This window comes from Bubalus bubalis, chromosome 19 (genome assembly GCF_019923935.1).
Source record: "Bubalus bubalis isolate 160015118507 breed Murrah chromosome 19, NDDB_SH_1, whole genome shotgun sequence".
Taxonomy (NCBI): domain Eukaryota; kingdom Metazoa; phylum Chordata; class Mammalia; order Artiodactyla; family Bovidae; genus Bubalus; species Bubalus bubalis.
In genome coordinates, this window is record NC_059175.1 from 38,117,089 (window position 1) to 38,132,224 (window position 15,136).

General features: G+C 42.1%; 1 protein-coding gene across 4 annotated transcripts in view; it reads right to left on the minus strand.

Annotated features, from left to right (window-relative positions):
* Nucleotides 1–632: 632 nt before the first annotated feature.
* IL7R (interleukin 7 receptor) overlaps nucleotides 633–15,136 on the minus strand; it is a 36,093-nt gene continuing 21,589 nt past the window's right edge. For all 4 annotated transcript variants that reach the window (XM_025270614.2, XM_006074898.3, XM_025270613.2 and 1 more), the window contains exons 4-8: nucleotides 9,726–9,883; nucleotides 7,499–7,667; nucleotides 5,714–5,807; nucleotides 4,723–4,798; nucleotides 633–4,317 (exon numbers count right to left, since the gene is read on the minus strand). In XM_025270614.2, the coding sequence (XP_025126399.1) occupies nucleotides 3,814–4,317; nucleotides 4,723–4,798; nucleotides 5,714–5,807; nucleotides 7,499–7,667; nucleotides 9,726–9,883 (1,001 nt within the window). In that variant the 3' untranslated portion in view covers nucleotides 633–3,813. The remainder of the gene's footprint in view (nucleotides 4,318–4,722; nucleotides 4,799–5,713; nucleotides 5,808–7,498; nucleotides 7,668–9,725; nucleotides 9,884–15,136) is intronic.

The window sequence follows — 15,136 nt, forward strand, 5'->3', positions numbered from 1 at the left end:
CTCCAACACCATAGTTCAAAAGCATCAATTCTTTGGCGCTCAGCTTTCTTCACAGTCCAACTCTCACATCCATACATGACCACAGGAAAAACCATAGCCTTGACTAGACGGACCTTTGTTGGCAAAGTAATGTCTCTGCTTTTCAATATGCTATCTAGTTTGGCCATAACTTTTCTTCCAAGGAGTAAGCGTCTTTTAATTTCATGGCTGCAGTCACCATCTGCAGTGATTTTGGAGCCCAAAGAAATAAAGTCTGACACTGTTTCCACTGTTTCCCCATCTATTTCCCATCAAGTGATGGCATCAGATGTCATGAGCTTTGTTTTCTGAATGTTGAGCTTTAAGCCAACATTTTCACTCTCTTCTTTCACTTTCATCAAGAGGCTTTTTAGTTCCTCTTCACTTTCTGCCATAAGGGTGGTGTCATCTGCATATTTGAGGTTATTGCAGATCCTCAACAAATTGCTAATTCATTAATTTACAAATGAATGGCTTAACTGATGAAAAAAGTTTCCTATGAAAACCCCAGGCCATAAAATGACAGCAAATAAGTCTCCAGTGGCTGAGGAGAAGTGTGGCCCATTCTAGTTAGCCTTCTATTCCTATTTCAGGAAGACAAGGGCAGACACAGAGAATTCTGTAGCATTTAATTAAACACATGATTGTAACACACATTGGATACATGTAATATACTTAGCAGCTCTGCAGAATGTTTGTAATGCATGTGGAAGTACACAGTCAAATCAGAGACTTTCAGTGTAGTGAACAATGGATATTTCATAGAATACCTTTAAAGAAAAACCACTAGACTGGCAGAAATGCCATCCAATCTGCATCATTCTAGCTATCTGATCACATATGCTCACCATCTTCCTGGCCAGTTCCAAGTCTTGTAGTCTCTCTTGAAATGCTCTAAAAACACAAGTACGTACATCAGAAACAGGCCACACCTGACTTTTCTGAAGCCAATTTCCCTGAAAATCAGAATGAAGGTAAAATGTCTGTTGAATAAGCCAGGGTCTTCTAGCTTCAGATATGGTTTAATTTAATTTAATTTAATTGACCAATTTTGCTGCCTAATTATCAATTCTCATTTCATGCTGTAAAAACTAACACTTTACATCTCTGATTTTTACACTGTCTCTGACCAGGAGTTTTTCTGTCTTAATGAAATCCCAAAGAGGGTTGGTCAGAGCAAATTTGTCATCTTACATTATACATTGTCCCTGAGTACATAATCAAGCATTAGCAGCAGTTATGATTATAAGAGTATGATACATAGATTTTATATAACTCTGGTAACAGAGACATTCACACACTGAATTCAAATGATAATCTACATCAAACAACATTAAAACATTTTAAAGCTGGAGGGAACTTGATCTTCCTTGAGACCTATCCCTTTCTTTCTTTGAGAGGTGATTTATTTACATGAGGGATACAAAATTAGGCCTTCCAGTCCTGACTTGACATGTAAGGTTGAGTAACTTACCTGTCCTGTCCATGTACCAGTTTTCACATAAGGCAAGATAATGATAATAAGTAAATAGGACCTCTGTGACTAAGGTGCAAGAGGGCTAGCTTGTGAGGTTTCCTGTGATAACCTGTTCCTTGAGACTTGGTTCACATTTCTCCAGAAGGTAAAGACCCCACATCTACCTGTTGGCAAATGTCTCCTGCTCACATGCCAGGCAGATTCTGCTTTTCCTCCACACAGATGGGCACCACTTCTTGTGGCATTTTCCCTGAAAATGTGCCTTCCAACATGGCACTTTAAACATACCTCCATTACAGCATTTTGTGTTATTATAACCACTCATTTTTTTAAGCTACCTTTTATTAGGTATTTAACAGCAGGGTCCCAATCTTGTCTTTGATCACTGTGGCTGGCAGAGAGCAAGCTTTCCATAAATACATACCAAGAAAACTAAATGGATAATGCTTATGGAAGTGCTTTGAAAAATCACAAAAGCACTGAGAAAATCTAAGGGATTATGGGACTATAGTCACTACTACTGATTCAGAGAAAAGGCCTTGGAAGGCACAATTGTGCACTGATCTGATTATCATTAGGGATCTAAGCCAAAGATAAGGTCTATTAGTCCACTATTTAAAACTCCCTTCAGAGACATCACAAAATAAAACCAACACAAAAATTAAAAAAAATTAAAAACACTTAGTCTCCTACCCAAACAAACTGAAAACAGAACAACAACAACAAAAAAGCAAAATGTAAACAACAACAAGGACCAACTCCCAAACAACAACATTGATCTTAGACCGGTGTCCTTCTTGGTCTGTGTACACCCAGCGTCAGTGTTGTGTTGGTGGTAGTCTAGGGATCTGTTAAAAGGGATCAACTGCACTCCCCTGAGCTGAGAGTGCTCTGCTGTCTTGGCTTGATACAGTCTCTAATTATTTATCTGGACCAAGAAATGCAAGAGGACACACATCATATATTCTCTAAACCTTCAAGAACATGGCCACAATTGGCTCATGTGCAGCATGGGCTTGTAATTCCTTCTCCCTGAAGTTTTTGGCAACATTCATACTGGTAGAAATTGGGGACAGCAGATGTATTTGGGTTGGGGAGTCTCTATACACAGAGGAGAGTTTGCCCAGGCTTGTTGCTCAAATACACCAGTGTTCAGAGTCAGTAAGAGGTTCTTCCATTATCAAAGGAGGCCATTGGGTGGGAGGAACAAGAGGGTCCTAACAGTAAGTAACAATAGAAATTCTGGGCTTCTAGTTGATTCTCTTTTAAGCACTTGTTAAGAAAAATGGAATAAAATGGGCTTTGTAGCTTTTTGTAGACATGGCCAGTTGTGGTGCTTCATACATCATGAGACCATTCCTCCCCACCATCTTCCTTGTAGCTCTTTTAGTTCCAGAGACCATAGGTCCCCATTTTCCTGGGACATTTCAGTTTACAATTATTGTCCTGGAGTGATAACTTACAACTTTCCTTTTCACTTGCAAAAGTGACCCAGTTTGGACAATACATTATACCAGGGGTCCCTGACCTCCATAATCTAATGCTTGATGATCTGAAGTGGAGCTGATGTGATCATAACAGAAATAAAGTGCAAAATAAGTGCAATGCACTTGAATCATCCTGAAACCATTCCCACCCCCACCGCATCATCCTTGGACAAACTGTCTTCCATGAATCCAGTTTCTGGTGCCAAAGAGGTTGGAGACAACCACATTATAGAGTGACCAGGATCTAGGTGAAGCTTGGCACTGGAGAGTAGGACAGTCCCTGACGGAGGAAGGCATGTGACTTGGAAGAGACTCCAGTTAGACTCCTGGGCAGCAAATCTTGATTCTACCTCTTGCTGAGTGGGGAACATGGACAGATTAATTTAAGCCACAGTTGCATCATCTGTGACACAGGGAATGATGCTAATTGAGCTCACTTCCCAGGAGTACTCTGAGGATGCAGAGAGACAAGATGTGCAGAGCGTGTAGCACAGGACTGTGGACATAGTGAGTCCTGATCATGGTATCTAACACTCTGTTCTCCGTTCCCTCTTTCTTCCCTTGCTCCCTTTCTGTCCTCCCCAACCCTCTGTCATTTCCTCCATCCTTTCTTTCCCTCTTTCCCTTTTTTCCTTTCTGAAAGAAATGAATCATTGCATTGCCTGAAGCAGAATGCCCCTGTCTCCTGCCTCCTACCACAGAAGTGCTGCTTCAGAATCCTGTGACCACATAGAGGGGTCACATTCAATTTGTTTGTTTGTGCTGTGGGGGAGAGTGGGACTCAGTTATCTTCATTCATCATGATGGTTCTGATCTTGGGTTTCTTACAACTCACTGGTTTTGGTAGAAGCTGGACATGGTGACATAGGCTTCTTCTTGACTTGATCCCAAGGAAGTGAGGATGGGCTGCCCCTGGGCAACAGGGTTCAATGTCAGGATTCCGGGTTGGAATGGAAATGGAGGGGGCAGGGAGCTGTTTGTAGTTCCAGGTCCGAGGAGCAGGTCCTGGTACACTAGAGGTCTACTCTTGCCACCTTCCCTGCCATTAGGAGACCTGGAGGAGAGGAGCCCAGGGGCATCACACACACTGGCATTCCCAGCCAGGCATCTGAATGGTGACTCTCCTCTGAAAATTTTAGGGGTAATGCCTGCTTGCTCGGAGGGCCAGCTGGGACCCTGCATCCCGGCTCTGAACCTCTGCTTCTCACTCTCCTCTGGCTGTGGAGGAAGAGGGTCTTGCAGGAAGCCTTCTGCTTCATCTTTAGCTTGAATGCCATCCACCTTATGAATCTGGCAGTCCAGGAAACTTTCAGGATTGAAACTCACATTCAAATTCTGCATCAAAAAAGAGAGAAGACATTAAGACTGCACCAGACAGATATATCACCAAATGATCTGTTCAGGAAAAGAGCTAAAGAACTTTCTGACAAGGGTTTGACATGGAATGTCAGAGAACTACCCACGTTCTAGCTGCCTCTGCCTCTGGAGGTGTTGTGACATTTCAGCATCTAAAGTGACCACTTGCCATGCCCTCCATCCCTGGGGGAGCCCAGGAAATTCTGAGACTTGTATTGCATTTTAGCTTCCTACTTCCAGAAACCAGCTGCTGGCATCATCTGAGGGACCCTAGTTATGTGATGCACGAAAGACCAGCACCTGAAGTCAGCCTGTCCGCATCCTACAATGTCATTCTTGGCTATTGGCTTTTGACAGAGTGACAGAAGTATCAGAAGCACTCACTTTTTTCGGTTTCTTGCACAGTTGTTCCAGAGTCTTCTTATGATCAGGGAGACTGGGCCATATAATAGGCTTAATTCTGAAATAAGAGGACATTGACAATAAAATGAAGGAGTAGGGAGCAGACACATGAATCTTCCCACTTATTCTGAGCTAGCAGTCAGAAGAACAGATTTTTTCCCTTGGCTCTGCCACACTATGTGGATGACCTTGGACAAATGACCTGCTTTCTCTGGGCCTCAGTGTCACATTGGTCCATGGAGAGGTTGGACCAGAGACCGTGGTCACTGATCTACTCTGTGAACAAGACAACAATGATATACCCCTGGGAATGAGCCCCAGAGAAAAGGGACAATGAGACTCAGCAATGGTGTAGCTATGAAAGTAAAATATGATCTGCTCATCTACTTTCCACAATAGGCATTGTCATTTTACTCTTCTCTTCACTGGCAGCAACTCCTCTGTGCTGATTTTGGTGGAAGAGAGACATATTTTCTAAGTTGCCCAGGGAAATTGCTTTAGGTTGGTACTTTCCAAACTGGAGTATCTTGGGGATGTGTGACACTCTGAGGACATCTTGCCAAGACATTAATAACCTGATGGGTTGTGTCTAAATGATGAAACAAGCATGGCCTTCTCATGGGGCAGAAGGCAAAAGGGCCTTGAGTTTGTGTGCTGAAGACTTCAAAAACATCTGCCTTTCCCAGGGTGCCTTCACTTGCACAAGCATTCTGGAGGGATGGCTCTTAGTCTCTTAGGACACTTTAGTGGAAAAGTTTGAGGGGAGGGCTTGTCTTGTGTTCAGTTGATATATTTTTACCTCTTGTGAAATTAACTATGGAAATTCACCAGTGCCTGAGGACGAGGATGGGTACTGTAATTCCTGAAATACCTTATTTCCCTTTGTAGTTTTCTTACCCATAAACAGGATTAGAGCTCTGTCTGAAATCCCAAATAACCATAAACACTCTCTTGATTAGTAAGAGAAATTCACCTTTTTTTCCATAACACACAGGCCAGAGTGACCATCAGAGCCACAGAGAAGAAGCTCAGAATGCTGATAGTTAGTAACACAGGATCCGTCTCCCCTGGAAGGCAAGGACAAATCTTGGTTAGTAGTTGTTAAGCATGTGATGGGGAAGACTTTCAGGATGCTTTGAATTTATTGAATAACTTGAGCCCATTTAATATTTCTTAAAAGTTGCTTTTCAGTAAAGAGGATGATGTACTAGCTTTTATGGGGGAATTTTAGCTTCAGTAAGTGGCACTGTTGCTGAAATTCAGCCTCTGTTTACTGGTGCTGAATAGAAACACGGAGTGTTTTGGGTGAATTAGAAAAGATAGATTTTATTGTTTTGCCAGGCAAATGGGGTCACAGTGGGCTAATGCCCTCAAGACTATGTGACCTGCCTTGAATGGGAGAATGAGAAGTCTTATAGTATTCAAAGAGCAGAACATGATCAGCTTGTGGACATTCTTCTGATTGGTTGGTGATGAGGTAATGGGGAGTCAGCATCACAACCTTCTGGTTCCAATCAGTCTAGGATCTATGTTCTGGAAGTTGGCAGTTTTCATCTGGTGGAGATCTGTTTCCTGTTAAAAAACAACTTGGGAATGTGTGTCAGGTCTTTACCTGTATCTTTCAGGAAACTGTGAGTTGCCAATTCTGCTGTGTGGTGGATTTGTAACCTAAATTGTTTCCAGTTCACCAGTTCAGTGGCTTCCCAGGTGGCTCAGTGGTAAAGAATCTGCCTGCCAATGCAGGAGACATGGGTTCAATCCCTGTGTTGGGAAGATTCCCTGAGGAGGAAATGGCTACCCACTCTAGTATTCTTGCCTGGAAAATCCTATGGACAGAGGCGCCTGGCGGGTTACAGTCCATAGGTTCACAAAGAGTGGGACACGACTGAGCGTTCATGCACATCCCAGCCCAACAGCTATTTTATGTTTCTACATCTTTACATGTGCCAATTGTTAACTCTTGAGTCAGTCTTTTACTTCAAAAGACAAGGACACAGGGGCTTGTACACGGTTTCAGCACTGACTTAGGTGACCAGGTCCAGAACAGCTGTTACTTGAAATTTAAAAGGGACTCAGCATTAAAGATAGAAGCACCCCCTGCCTGACTCCCACCATCATGAGAAAGAAGCTACAAGCAAGGGATAATAAGGGGATGCTCTTCCCTACAGTGGCTTCAGAAATTCCCAGGGTGATGAGAGGAGGCTAGTATGGCAGAGTGGTTCCGCTCACCCACCAAAGGGAAGGTATATGGGGGGGGGGTGCTTTGGGTCCCCAGTGGTCTGCCTGAGCTGTGTTCTTTGGTTCTTGTGGATGTTCTCAGTTCTTAGACCCCTGGGATATCTTCATTCTTCTAGAAAAAGAGGCATGGGAAAGCCACATCAGCCTACCAGTCTGCCATCTGCAAAGGTATTCCCTAGAAGGGCCTTAGAGATATGGGGCATTGGGATCCCAGTCTGAACTGGTAAAACTAGAGGCAGTGGTGGTGTTTTTGTTCAGAACAAGAGGCTCCCAGGAGCTCCTAGGCACAGTAGAGTCCTGACAGCCTGTATCAGCTGAGCAGCTACTAACAGTCCTACTCCCACTCTGTCTGCATTCTTCACAAAGGGGCAAAGACGGCAAGTCATTTTTCAAAGAAAGTGTAAGAATGCCCTCTGGGAGTCCTAACTTGTGGGTTCATTTCATGTTTCTGGCTCTCACTGTCGCTCACACACTTTGACAGGTAAAGTACCAGGGGGAACAAGTTCTAGTCATGTCTCACCTGTGCCATTGGTCTCCGGAGTTCTAAAGTGGAAACTTGGACTCCATTCACTCCAGAAGCCTTCAAAATAGTTGGCGTAAGGGATGGACCGAACTTTAATCTCATACATGGCATTGGGTTGTAGTTTTCTCTGTAGGAGTGTCAGCTTGGTACTGGTTAAATTCACACGCTGAGGAGCAAAAAAGGCACTACATTTTTAAGGTAGAAAAAGAGGCGCTGGCCATGTCTCCCAAATCATTTCGAGCTGAGTGTCTTATGTCATGTGGGCACTCTCTTGAGGCTGTCTCACATTAGTTAGACAAGGGCTCTGATGTGGTGGGGTCAGCAGCAGAACTGGGGCAGAGCGAGCATGTGAGCTCACAAATGATGCTGCAGGTGGTCAAGGAGGGCAGTGAGGCAATGGGTCTCTATATCTTTATTCAGGTGAGTTGGGCTCTCCCACTCAGGTATCAGTCACTCCCAGGCTCCCACCTTACTTTCTACACTCCAGTATCTTCTTTTTCTTTCTCTCCCTTTTCATATCCCAAGGAGAGATGAAAGGGAATGGTAAGATTAGTGAGCAAGAATCATTTTCCTCTGGAGAGATGTAATTTTTCATCATGAACAAATACAGAGACACAGTCTTTCCAACACCTCCTATCATCCTTAAGAGGAAAAAGTGCTCTATCAATTTGATGGGGACGAAGTAATGCCCATTGTTATTTACTTTTATATTTATTGGATTGTTAGTTTTTTTTATACTGATTTAAATTATATATTTCCTATTTCATGAGACATTTCCAATTTTCTTACTAATTTTTCTATCCTTATTTGTCCTTTTCTCAATATTTTATAAGACATCTTTATATTTTTAAGAATACTAACCATCTGTCAGTTGTATGTGTGGTAATTTAAACCTAATTTCTAATTTACTTTACAATTTTGATTATTGTATGTGCTGATATTTATAAACACTTATTTTTATGTAGTTACATGTTTCCATGTTGTGCTTTCTTTTACTGCTTTTATGCTTAGAATGTTCTTCTTCATCTTAGGATTATATAAACATTTATCTGTAAACTTTTTAGCCTGTTTGGAGTTTCACTTTTACATGATTTCTTTAAATCATCTTCTATTTTAATTTTTTTGTTATATGGGGCAAGTTAAGCATTAAACTTAATTTTTCCCAGTTAACTGATCGTCCTGGTACCATTTATTCAGAATTATTCCTTTCTCTGCTTTCCCACTGATGCAATTTTCAGATAAACGCCAGAAGGGGACAGGCTCGAGGGCTCCTACTAGTTTGTGTGTGTATGTGTCAATGGAGAAAGAAGGAGGTCTGGGGTGGGCATTACACTTATGTAAGTAGCTTATAGTATCAAATTGCAAACACAAAAGACTGATCATGGCCTGAGAAAAGAAAATAGTATGGATAAGTAGGATCTCTTCCCCCCTGAGAAAGCAACTGTTATCTGTCTTTTGTCAGTGTGGTACAAAAAGGATGAGAGTTAAGCCAGTGACTCCAGAGGAACCTGAAGGCCTGAGATCTTCTAATTCTCTTCCATTTTCTCCTCAATACAGATTGTGGAGCCAGTCAGACCATTCCAACTGCAGCGACCCATGGAGTCTAAATAACCCTCCAGCTTATAAGGATGAAAATTAAGCTGTTACTTCAAGAATTTAAGAACTCAGACTTGAGAAAATTGAAGGACATATTGCATCTCCTCTCCTACTTACTTCAGGCTGTTTCCACAACTCCATCAAACCAGATTGTGGCTACAACGTGGTGACTTGTCTTTCTTTTTATTTTTTTGCCTGGTTTGCCTGTAAGAGTTGTGCTAAATGTGATTCTTTTTCAGGCTCCCAAATAGAGAGGATGAATGTGGTCTCAATACATAATGGTTAATCGTTAAGAAAAATTATAAAGACAAAAAATAGGGCAAAAAAAAAATGAGAGCTAGGACAAGAATGAGCCAGAGAAGATTCAGGTTTTGTGAAGCCTAAACCTTTTACACTTTGGGGATATTTTTTAAATAAAAGGTTCATTTCAAGCATAAAATTTCTAGGGACCTTTCTCAGGAAAAGGTACCTCTGAGATTGTAAAATACATAGCATTAAGAAGTTCCTATTTTATAGTTTTATATATTTTATAGTTTTATGTACTTGATACATATAACTTACTTATTAAGATACTTTTATAAACATCTGCATAAATTTTACAATGCATAAATGTAATTGACCTACATACCATCCAATTATTTTCATTTTTTTCCTGACGGTAGGCTACCTCATGTATTAATACTTTCACATACTTCTTCTGCAAGTGTGATGTATTAAATGTCACCACAAAGTCATTAGCTCCCTCACGATAGACGACTCTGACGTCAAAAGGAGCCTCAGGTTTAACTGGAAAGGAAAAAGAAATAAGGTCATTCTATAGGGTAATCAAGGAAACAATTAAAATTTTTAAAGTTCATCTACTCTGAAAATCACATTCCTTTCTTGGGTCAGTAAAAAACATTTCTTATTCTTCCCGGTTCAAAGCATGACTCCCTTGCAGTTGGGTGTGAAGGATGTGGGTGGAAGTGATGTGTACCATCCCCCATCCTGATCCAGAAACCCCACATGCATGACTACCTGCTGGATCCCCCTCCGCTACTTGGCGTCATAGGTGGAAGAGAGTGGAGCCACAGGATGAAGGAATCCTGAATGTCGCTTGAAGGAGCACCTCTCACAGGTTAGAAACACCCATTTTGGCTCTCACATCAGCAAGAAAAAAACTCTATTGGAGAAATCTGTTTTAGGGCTTATTAGTTACAGTTGCTGGTACTGATTTTACACTAAAACACGTTCTCTTCCCCTTTTGAGTACTAGAGAACTTGTTACCAACTACCCCAAAGCAGGAGTATTTGAACTTTGAGTATTTATTATTCCAATGAAACTGGGGGCCTTATACACCTAATCTCAGCTACATGGAAGCTGGGTGTTTGCATCCCAGCCCTGGCTCATAACTTTCAGTGTGACTTCAGGCTGCCCACTCCTTCAGTCTTGTTTGCATTAGCTCTAAGTTCCTCTCTGGCTTCTTCCTTCTGCATACCTGCCTAGGATCACAGGCATTAGATATGAAATGTTGTTGGAGGAAGAGGTATTATTTCAGGCTGAACAAATTCTGAGAAAAGTACTGAAATCCTAGGAGTGCATGTGTGTCATGCTACCTCCCACCCTTGACGTGGGGCTTCCCTATCTTGACCTCTTTGCTGGTCTTTCACCAATGCCTGGGAAATTAGTTGTCTAGGGATGGGACAGCTACTTGTTTGCATGGCTGATTTCAGACAGAGCTTGGGGGTTGCACAGGTTAAAATCTAACCTAAACTTATTGCTCATGAGAGAGTGTGTGTTCATCACAATTTCACTCAGTAGATTGAGCTGGATTTCAGGCTATGTGAGCTGGGCTTTAAGACTGACTTACTGACCCATTAAATGAGCTCACATGTTGAAGTTTAACTCTCTTGTCATAATCACTTGCTTGAAGTGGTGGTTGCCTAAGTGTTTCCAGCCTTGATTCCCCTAGACGTACTGAAAAAGAGGAAGTGGTTCTTTCTTTACCCTTGGATATCTTGTGCAAGAGCAAGCTTACCCTTTTTTACCCTCAGAGGTACTATAAAAAGGCAAGATACCCCAAAGGGAAGCAGGAGGAAAGGTAGTGGGTATAGAGAAACAGGCCAACAGAGAAGACTGTCAGCCCCCTGACACCAGCCAAGCCAGTTCCTTCTTGCCATTCAAGGCAGTGATTAAAAGTCACATTCTCAACAAAACCTCTGATACCGAATTCCTTGCCTCATTCCCATCTCCCAAGGCCTCTCAGTAATGGAAGAATTGAGGGAAGAACAGACCAATGTTGATTATACACATACTCAGTGTCAAGTTTACTTACACCATCTCCTGTCAATGATTACTCAAAGCCACTATTGCTCAGTCGTGTCCGACTCTTTGCGACCCCATGGACTGTAGCCTACCAGGTTCCTCCATCCACGGGATTTTCCAAGCAAGAGTACTGGAGTGGCTTGCCATTTCCTTCTCCAGGGGATCTTCCTGACCCAGGGATTGAATCCAGGTCTCCCACATTGTAGGCAGATGCTTTACCGTCTGAGCCACTGGGAAATACCCAAAGCCACTATACTGATGAGGAAACTAAGAGGTTAATTAGCTCCAATAAGAAGTTCCAGGCCCCAGTTCAGATGAGTTGAAGGAGAGTGTTAGTCATTCAGTCATGTCCGACTTTTTGCAACTCCATGGATTGTAGCCATCAGACAGCTTCTCTGTCCATGGAATTCTTCAGGCAAGAATACTAGAGTGGGTAGCCATTCCCTTCTCCAGGTGATTTTCCTGGTGCAGGAATCCAACCCAAGTCTGCTAGGGTGTAAATCTAAATCTGTTTCTTTCTGAGTCTCTCTCTCCTTCAGTTGATTTATTTTTAATAAATTTTTATTTATTTATTTTTTACAGTAGTTCCTTATTGATTATCTATTTTAAATAAAGTAGTGTGTACATGTCAATCCCAACCTCCCAATCTATTCTTCCTCCTCACACTTCCCACCTGGTGACCATAAATCTATTCTCTAAGTTCATTCTGTGAGTCTCTTTCTGTTTTGTAAATAAGTTCATTTGTATGGAGAACAGTATGGAGGTTCCTTCAAAAAGCTAAAAATAGAGCTACCATATGAGCCAGCAATCCCACTCCTGGGCATACATCCAGAGAAAAGCATTTTGAAAGGATACATACACCCCAGTGTTAATTGCAGCATCGTTTATAATCAAGACATGGAAGCAATCTAAATGTCCATTGACAGATGAATGGATAAAGATGTGATATATATACACAATGGAATATTACTCAGCCATTAAAAAGAGTGAAATAATGCCATTTGCAGCAACACAGATGGACCTGGAGATGATCATACTAAGCGAAGTAAGTCAAACAGAGAAAGACAAATGCATGATAACACTTATATGTGGAATCTAAAAAAAAAATTGATACAAATGAACTTGCTTTCCTTCATTTAGCTTTCATTTCTGTGCCTCACTCTCTCCCACCGGCTTGCTCAGGCTCTCCCACACAGGTCTGCTTCTAGCCTCAAGGATGCATTTGAGCAAATTAGAAAAAGGTGTTCATTCCTCAAGCACCATTTAAAAAACTTCATTTATTCTTGACACAACCTGAACTATTATATCAATTTACCTTGACAAGAAAAGGGGAGAAATAGAAAACTGCCCCTCCAGACTTACTGGGGGCTCACACCCAGAGAAGGGAGTATAAGTGACAGGGCAGCTGGCTTCTGGGGAGCTGGGCTCTGTGGAGTAATCAGAAGCATCCAATTTCAGCTTAGTTAAATGACAGTTCTAGTAATGAGATGTCACATTAGGAACCAGAAGAAGATGCTACGGGGAGACATGTCTTCACCACCACTCATCCTTGCCCCGCTGTGCTTTCTGAAGCCCCGAGGTGCTCATACCACCCCTTCACAGACCCATGCTACCAGTGGGGTGCACATGCTGTCTCTGCCCTGGACCCTCAGAGGAGGCAACTGGTCAGGTTTGCTGTCTCCTGGGTGGCATGGAATGTGGACTTCTAAAAGTGCTGGGTATATGAAATTTGGGGGCTTCCCAGGGGACAGGGTGCCATCAGGAGCCTGGGAGTGTGCCCTGAGTGTTCACAGGCTCTAGCTCTAAGAGGCCTGTGAGTCCTATGAGCTGGGTGGGTTTCTGTAGGAAAGGGCTCTCCTCTGGGGTTCCAGGACTCTGACACAGGACAGAGTCTCTGCCCTCTCTGCCTGCTCTCTGGGAATGAACATGGATTTTCAGTGTAAATGGTGAACCTTTAGATATAGTGCCCTGTGCACAAACCGAACATCCATCCATAGAGGCCGAGCCTCCAAACGACCAAAATGCAACTTGCTTGTGTCCCATACTCAGAGACACCCAGTCATGCCACCCATCTGAGGCACTCACACTGGTTGTGTCTACAGCCTCTTTTCTACTCTACTTCTGCTTTTTCACAAGATGCTTGTTCACACATGAAACTTCTGTGTTCACTCTTTACCATCTTCCATCTTAGTGGTACAAAGCTGAGAACTAGGCTCCAAGTTTCTCTTTGTCGTCTCTAATGAGTATTACTCCCTTACCTTAATTTTCTTTCAGAAGGGTGAAGGGAGGGGTTGCAAATAGGGAGAGAGAGAGCCATAGTATTTAAAACCAGCAAAAATAAATAAATAAATAAAAAGGCACCCTTCAATCACTTTGAATAGTTTCCCCCTACATGTGTTGTTTCACTGGTCAATCTCCACAAGCAGAATGAATACAAGAAGTTAGGATTCCATTGCACCAACATATCAAAACTGGCTTAGACATTTCCCCTCCACCAGGGTATCTCCAAGGTTTTGAAGAAGAACCTTAGTCAACAGTGTCATAAATCTGTAAGTAATGGGAAAAAAACTTTTTGTGTCTATACTCCCAATCTATCAGATTGATTTGTTTGGTAACTGAATGGAGAATTGGTAATTAATACTGATGTAACTTGGCTTCCAGGTGGTTTTGTGGTAAAGAGTCTGCCTACCAATGAAGTAGGCATGAGTATGACCTCTAGGTCAGGAAGACTCCCTGGAGAAGGAAATGGCACTCCATCTATGGGATTTCCCAGGCAAGAATACTGGAGTGGGTTGCCGCTTCCTTTTCTGGGGAATCTTCCCTGACCCAGGAATTGAACCGCTGTCTCCTGCTTGGAAGGAGGATTCTTTACCATGCGCCGCCTTGGAAACTCCTTTAAAGACATGACTAACATTTCAACCAGTAGACTGAGTAAAATGGATTACTCTCTAAGATCTGGTAGCCCTTATTCAATCAGATGAAGGCATTAAAAGTGAAGACTGAGATTCCCTGTAGAAGAAGCAATTCTGTCCTAAGAATGTAACATAGAATCACTACTTGAGGTTCAAGACTTCCTGGTCTGCCCTCTGGAATTTCAGCTCTTTCCTGTCCTCTGAAATATCCACTCTTGCTTGAATTTTTAGCCTTCTTGGTCACCCTATAGGCTTTAGACCTTCCAGATCCTACAACCATGATGGTTGATTCCTTAAAATAAATTTATTTTTCTCATCTCTCCCCACCTCCCTCTATCCTATTGTTTCAGTTTCCTCTGGAGAATTCTAATATGAAAGACATATTTTTATGTATGGCTGAATCCCTTCACTGTTCACCGGAAACTATCACAACATTGTTAATCAGCAATACTCCACTGAAAAATAAAAAGTTCTTTTTTTTTTTTTTTTTTTTGAAAAGGTATATTTACTTAAAAAAAACTACTTGGTAATTTAGCTAAACACATTCAGAATATAGTAGGCATATGGGAGAAGATTACAGGGAATTCAGGAAAAGGTAAAGTGAGGTAGCAAAGGATGTGAGTCAGTAAAGTACTGGAGGCCCAGCTCCAGCTAGACACTTCAAACAGATGAACGCTTCCTGCAGGCTGTGAGTGCCAGTCACCCTTTTTCATAGTTGAATTTGAAGACCCTCAGAGTTCTCTCACAGTAAGAATTAATAACATCAGCTTCAAACTTTCATTTCTCTTAAAAATTATGTGCATTAAAGAATTTGATCTTTTCT